This window comes from Poecilia formosa, unplaced genomic scaffold (assembly GCF_000485575.1).
Source record: "Poecilia formosa unplaced genomic scaffold, Poecilia_formosa-5.1.2 Scaffold421, whole genome shotgun sequence".
In the NCBI taxonomy this organism is placed as follows: Eukaryota; Metazoa; Chordata; class Actinopteri; order Cyprinodontiformes; family Poeciliidae; genus Poecilia; species Poecilia formosa.
In genome coordinates this window covers 425,893-433,253 of record NW_006800360.1, presented here as the reverse complement: position 1 = coordinate 433,253, position 7,361 = coordinate 425,893, and the positions used below count along the sequence as shown (strand labels likewise).

General features: G+C 35.0%; 1 protein-coding gene and 1 long non-coding RNA gene across 2 annotated transcripts in view; one reads left to right on the top strand and one right to left on the bottom strand.

Annotated features, from left to right (window-relative positions):
* The window catches only part of LOC103155323 (uncharacterized), a 22,878-nt gene extending 17,671 nt beyond the window's left edge, over positions 1-5,207 (bottom strand). The window contains exon 1 of the long non-coding RNA XR_478026.2: positions 4,564-5,207. This is a non-coding gene — a long non-coding RNA (uncharacterized LOC103155323). The remainder of the gene's footprint in view (positions 1-4,563) is intronic.
* On the top strand, positions 328-2,378 carry LOC103155328 (tumor necrosis factor receptor superfamily member 5-like). Its single transcript, XM_016663458.1, has 6 exons — positions 328-1,116; positions 1,274-1,361; positions 1,447-1,622; positions 1,707-1,732; positions 1,822-1,867; positions 2,056-2,378. The coding sequence occupies exons 1-6, from the start codon at positions 936-938 to the stop codon at positions 2,073-2,075; spliced, it is 537 nt and encodes a 178-aa protein (XP_016518944.1). The 5' UTR covers positions 328-935; the 3' UTR covers positions 2,076-2,378.
* Positions 5,208-7,361: the final 2,154 nt, after the last annotated feature.

Sequence of the window (7,361 nt, the reverse complement as noted above, 5' to 3'; positions counted from 1 at the left end):
GTCCAACATCACTAAGATTAGTTACTGTTTCTATAGAAATTATATTTCTGCATTGTAAGTAAATTTATGTATTTCCATTTATGTAAACCTAAATGGAAGTATGAAAACATGCAAAAAGTGAATTTTGCATATTGAGTCCCCTTTAAGAGCGTTTGCATATTTTCCTAGTTAGTTTTCGTTACCCAATTTATGAATAGGTAAGGTAATTTTATTTATATAGCACATGTTCAGCAATAGGGCAATTCAAAGTGCTTTTCATGAATTAGAAGGAAATACAACAAAACAACAAACCAAAGGAAAGCGTAAACGAAGAAAACGGGAAAATAAAAATTATAATCCCATGTAAGAATAAGTAGTCTGTGATTAATAAACTAGCAGGGGTTTCTCTGGTTTCTTGTTCTGACAATGTTGATCTAAGGTAATGAATAGTTTCTCTAGATAAGCTCATCGGAGTTTCTCTTTGTTCTAATTCCTAAATATATAAACTAGATGCTCCTGTTATAAGAACTAAAGCTAAAAGGAGTTTTTCTGGGTAGACTAATAGGAGTTTCTTTTTTCTTGGATAATAATAAGCTAAATATTGGTCTAAAATAAGAAGAATTCTACAGTTTATAAAGTATATAAACTAGATGCTCCTGTTCTTGGGAAGGACGCTTCACTCACTGTCCCTGCTGGTCATGGCACTGGTGCATTGTAGCTTTGCCTCTGTCAGTCTGCCCCAGGGCAGCTGTGGCTACAATGTAGCTTACCTCCATGAATGTGTGAATGTGTGTGTGAATGGGTGAATGAATTGATCTGGTTAGTGATGTTGGACTGCTATCATTTTGAACACAACTGTAAATCATTTATTGAGATTTCCCTTTTCATTCACTTGTAGAAACTATTCTGACTCATTTAAATGAGGTTCACCAAGTTTATGTCAGTTTCCTCCATACATGTGGAATCTGTATATGTTCACAGGAGCTGGTCTGAAGGAAAAGTTAGGATGTCAACTTAATGCTGACACAGTTTGTGAACCCATGGAGGGATTCTACTGTACAGACCTTAAATCAGAAGGCTGTGCTGCAGCACAGAAACACAGGAGATGTGAACCAGGACAGTTCATCAGCAAGATGGGTTGGTCTGATTCTCTTCAATATATAAATGCTCTGAATTTTAGATAAATTCTGACTTTTGAACATTTGAAAAGAATAAACTGAGTTACATGTTGATCAGAACTGAAAGTCAGATCAGAATCTTCTGACTAACTTTAAACTGATCTGTGTTTGTACAGGAACAGCCTCCAATGACACAAAATGCTCTGAATGCAGCAGTGGATCATTTTCTAATGGAACAATGTTGTCATGTCAGCCTCACACAGAGTAAGATAGTCTCTTACAAACAGTATAAACACAGGAGAAAGTTTTACCAAATAATTTACCTGGATGCATGTTTCTGTCATTTCAGATGTGAAAAAGAAAACCTTCAGCTGATAAAAGCAGGAACATCTTCAACTGATGCTGAATGTGGAGAAAAAAGTTCCAACACCACAGGAATTGTGATCGGAGTTCTGTTTTTTTTAGTTGCAGCAACAATTGGTGGTGGTGTTTTTCTCTGGAAATATCACAAAAATACAAAACCAAGTGAGATGAATAAATACAAATTAAAATATTAGCGTTCTAAAAAAAATTACTGTTTTAATAATTGTAACATTTCATTTTTAACAGACAGTTCTACAAACCAACAACGAGGGGTAAGTAGGTTTATAACTGAACTGTAATGTGAATAGATATTGATGCCAAAATTTATTTTACCAAATAATTTGTCTTTTCTACATAAAAGGGAAAAGCAGGAGGAGCAGAAGAGGAAGTCGCTTTCAATATGCCAGGTAAGAAGAACATTGTTCTTTACTTGAATATTATCAGACAGTTTTTCTGGGCATTATTCTGAAAACCTGAGATTTTTCTCTGTAAGGAATGAAATCAAACTGATCTGATTCTGCTTGAGCTGCTGTTCTGGATGTTTCCATCAGTATTTAATTGATTTGGTGCCTTTTTTAAAATTTTCTATGTACAGTGCAAGAAACCCCAAGATAAACACCTGGAAGAAAATCACTGATCACTGTAGATCAAATGATTCAGGATCTGAATTGAACCAAACTAGAAACTGAGTCATTGTTTTTACAGTGATCAGAAAGAACAGCAAAAACTCAAACTCCCTTCTCCACCATCCATGGTCGTCACTCTACATCCATCACACTGTACAGGAGAAAAAGTTGTAGAACTTGACTGTTTATTGTCAAAGTATCAGATCTGTGACTGTAACCCTGAATGATTAGATTAGGTAATAGACAGTTACTGGCTTGCACTTGTACAGCACTTTATCAAGATCAGAGGACACCAAAGCACTTTACACGACAGCCAGTCATTCACACACACAAGCTGATGGTTTCACGTCTGACAGAAGTGAGCCTGCTATTCATCATCACCACCAGGTCCTCTGACCACCAGCAGGCGAGGAAGATGAACTGTCCTGCCCAAGGACACGACGACAGAGGCAGGGGGAGCCAGGATAGAACCAGCAACCCGCCGACTGCAGGGCAAAGTCCTGCCATCAGTAAATCAATGACTCCATGTGAAACGAAACTAAGTCTTTTGTACAGTTTTATAAGAAACCTGTATACTCAGAATCTCATCAGTGACTTTATCCACAAGAACCTGACATAAAATTTTAATATTGCTAATATGTTTTAGGTCTTCTTAAAAAGCCTGAACATCTAATCCTGAACAGATAAAAAGGCACAAGTGGATAACTTTGTACATAATAAATTTCCTTTTTTTAAATAACGTCATGCTTTTATTATCACAAATTTATTTCATCATAGTGATCTTTGTAGCAAAGTTGTGAAAATGTGAATTACCTGGGCCATTCATAAGTTGAGTTCTGCTCAGCAGTGACTATAGATGTAACTTTAGATGAGAAAATCATTTTGATCCCAGCTGAGAGTGAAAGAAAACTTTCTGAACCTGGATCAGTTGCTATTGTAAATGTTCTGCTTCTGACAGACTCTGTGGCTCAACAACATGGGGCACTAGATGACGATACAGATTCTGGTAGTGTTGAATGAAATAAGTCTGATAACAAAAATACTATTTATTGAGTTGATGACATACACAGATTGTGTGGATGCTCAAAGGTGTAAACATCCAACACAAACAGTTAAGCACCAAATTTGCTGCATTTAGGTTTCAAGTAATTTTCTGATTGAGTTAACATTGTGGAGTGACTCAGCCAGAGTCCTGTGTTCAATCTGATGAGAATCTGTAGAAGCATTTCAGGCTGTCCAGCCAGAAAGTGCCTGCTGGATCTGTGTGTCTGCTGAGCTTATTATGTGAACTGCTTCTCAGTGAAAAGTACATCAGAACAGTTGCAAATGGGATAATTAAACATTGTTGTGATGATGTGCTGAAGACGGAGTGTTGGAAAGAGCAAGAGCTTCTTAAAGAGATAGAAACCCAATTTAAGGCATCAAATTGTGAAGTTAAATTTATATTATGTTTGACATGTAGCATTTTTATAATGACTGAAAGTAAGTTACTAGCAATAAAAATTGCACAGAAAATGCATTCTATTGCCCTTTAACATCAGTAAAACTTTTTCAATTAATTATTGAGAAGAATATAATGTTCTATGTGGTATTTTAATACTCTGAAAATAGAAACTTATTAAAATATTAGTTGTCTCCTTTCCTACCTACTTCTTGACTGAATCTAAATGATGCTAAATTTAAATCTGCCAGTTATCATTTTGGTTATTCACTTTGTATTTTAATATATTTTGGTGTCATGATTTGTAGGTTGGTTGATGGAGGATCCAAATGCAGAACGACAGAGATGTGGAGTCGGTGATTAAAAACTGGTTTAGTGAAAGATGAGGAATAAAAAACTTGCAAAAACTCTACAGAGATCAGGACAGAAAACAAATCATAAATCCAAGGAAAACTAAACACAGAAACATTCCAGAAAGGAGGAATGGAAGAAACCAGTGAGGAGAGACGGATGAAGAGGTGAGAGTACTGGGAGGTCAACGTTGAAACAAAGGACCAAGTTAATTGGTGAATGCGCATATGAAACTGGGGGGTTCGGTACCTCAAAAAAGGTTAAGAACCACTGGGTTAGACAATGTGTTTTGTAACAATGCATTTTCCAAGAGTGATAAATTCAGGAATGTGGATTTTTAGCTTGCAGCAGACTTTGTAACATGAAGCAATGATAGGAAATAGGTTTTAACAGGACGTCTGGAGACGAACACATCGTTTACTTGTTGCAGTTTATAATGAAAGTTGAATCGAGTTTACATCAATGTGATCGTCCTCTTATAAAGGTTGTTGAAATAATCACGTGCAATACACGGGAACTATGAATCTTTTATTTTCTTTAGTAAGCCACTAAATTAACGATGAAGTAACAAAATTTATTTTCGCTTTATAAAATGATAAAACACCACAAGTTCAACGTATAATTTTGGCGCAGACAACTTTATAATCTCCTGCTCTGTTTGCGCAACAGCAAATGTAACAGACACCTGTATACGTAACAGCGTTAGAATATAGGTAGCCGAGATTTTTAGTCCAGGTTTTTGCTGGGCTGGTCGAACCATAGACATTAAAAATAATATTATGGGACTAGCCATAGACTACCTATTCTAATTTAACATTAAACGCCATTACAAATGCAGAAGATGCGTAACTGAAAGAGAAAAATCCTCGGAGTTTATATTTGTGAAGGTAAGTTTGGGTGTGTATGCGTGTGTGTGAAAGGATTCATTTCAAAATCCATCTACGACATGGACTTTAGGGTTCACGGACTTTAGTAATCTAAAGCTTAGCTGGGAATAATTGATGTTTGCTGTTCCCAACACCAGTGACTCATATTCAGCTGACAAAATAAACCGAAGTTATTTTACATGTAAATTCAACAAACGTGCCTTCACAAATATAAACACCGACGGTTGGTTTCTCTTTCAGTTACACATCTGCATTTGTAATGGCGTTTTAATGTTAAGTTAGTTTAGGGTGTCTATTTTTTCACTGACACTTTAAGGATCGTAAACAAAAGACATAAAAACTGATGCTGAGAGTTAAAGTCTCTTTCAAACTGCTTTGTTAAGCAAAAATCTGTTTCCCTTTCTTCTGTGTGCTGTAACTGTGAGGAAGTATGTTTTCCTGACTCGGGGCCTGTGAATTTTTGGCATTAAGCCTTCAGTTTGGTGTTACACAACCAATCACAGTGTGACACCAAAAATAAAGTTAACTTCCTTTTTATGAATGTCAATTTCCATGTGTAAAAAGGTTGTTAGAAATGGAAATGGATGTGTGTTCACCGGGGTGCAGAAATTTAACTGCACCAAGGTGAACACCAAGGACTTTATTTGGATTTAAAATAAACAGTATTTAATTGTAATAAATACCTTTCTCTCTGTGTTATCTTGAACTTGGGGAAAATTTAGTGATTGTTGTTAATACTTGAAGGGAACCACACCTTTATACTTTCACTTTCTTTTACAGGTTGAGGAATTTGGATTTGTTGAGCCCCAGAGAAGTTTACTCCTACCTTTGAGAATGATTTCAAGAAGAAAAAATGAGGCTGCGATGCCTGTGCTCCTGGTAAATTTATTTATGTTATAGCAATGGATAATTTAATACAACATTGTTTCTTATAAAATGGTAATTTCCTGACTAGTTTAACTTTGAGTATCTTCATAATCACATCTAAATATTTAAAAAACAAATTAATTTTTATCATGTTTTTTGTAAAAAAAAAAAAAAAAACATATTGTAAGATGTCTAAAAGTGTTGCCGAATATCTTTAAGTAATCTAGGTAAAACATAACAAATTACATTTACTTATCTTACTGAGTAAATTCTTTGTGTATTTGTGCTCTTTAAACTAGTTTTTAAATTATGTACTTTAATTTTACTATATAAAATTATCTTTAAAAAATATTTTGCATTCACTCAGGTTATGTTCATCTGATATTTTTGAGAGGTGTTTTATGATCTGAAACATTTAGGTTTGACAGAAAAGTAAAACAGAAGGAATCTGTATGTCATCAAATTTGGATCTCTAGAACTAAATTGTATTGATTGTTGTTTTTCTGGATATAAATAGTCTTGTGATGTTCCTTGAAATGAAATGTGAATTGGAACTTTATAGATAAACTGAGCCAAACTCAATAATAGCAAATGATGCTAAAAAAGTTATTGACCGCTATTAAGCTAGCCTAACATTATAACTGTTGATATAAATTAATGTTGACATAAAACTGAACTGCTAAAGTTAATCAAAACAAGGCAAATAAATAACTGATCTAAAAGGGATTTGAGCCTTTCCGCAGGAAATCTGGTTCTAATTCTTGGAAAACCTCTTCACAGATGATTCTGGTGAGAGACTTCAGAGTCGATTCAGTCACATGTCATCAAACTGAGTACAAGATGGGAGAAAAGTGCTGTGTTATGTGTCCTATTGGTATGTTCCAGTTAGTTATAAATTATGGTTTATTCTGACATAGACTGCTACAGTTATACTGCTTTCATTGCCTGAAGTTTGTTCATCATGCAAAGGACTATCCTGCATTTAAATTGAGAAACTTTTATTTTCCAACAGGTAAAAGAGTCAAAGCAGACTGTACAGAGTTTGAAAATACATCCTGTTCGCCCTGCACAGATGGGACTTTCATGGACCATCCAAACGGACTAAAGAGATGCACTCCATGTTCTACCTGTGACTCAGGTGTAATGTTGAAACTTCAACTTTTTTTAAAAGTTTTGTTTTGTTTGATGAAATTGGTTTCACATGTGCTTCCTTAATGCCACAAACAGTTATATTGTAATATCTGCAGAGTGTTAAAAAAATTGATGATCTGAAGCCTTTATCATTTTATTTTTCAGAAAATAATTCCTCACTCACTTTATGTGGTTGATCCTTTTCATCTTGCTAATTTCAGTTCATGATATAAATAAACAGAATCAGCAGCATTCATGTCATGATTGGAAGAAGCGTCGCTCTACACCTGACATAAATTTACTTACAATGCAGAAATATAATTTCTATAGAAACAGTGACTAATCTTAGTGATGTTGGACTGCTATTATTTAGAACACAAACATAAATCATGAGAATGATTCTGGTATCTCTGCTGTTTTGTCTCACTTAAAGATGTCTTGATGTTCACCATTGCTGATGTCAGTTCCCTCCATACATGTGGAATCTGTATATGTTCACAGGAGCTGGTCTGAAGGAAAGGTTGGGATGTAAAATAACTGCAGACACAGTTTGTGAACCAATGGAGGGATTCTACTGTACAGACTCTACATCAGAAGG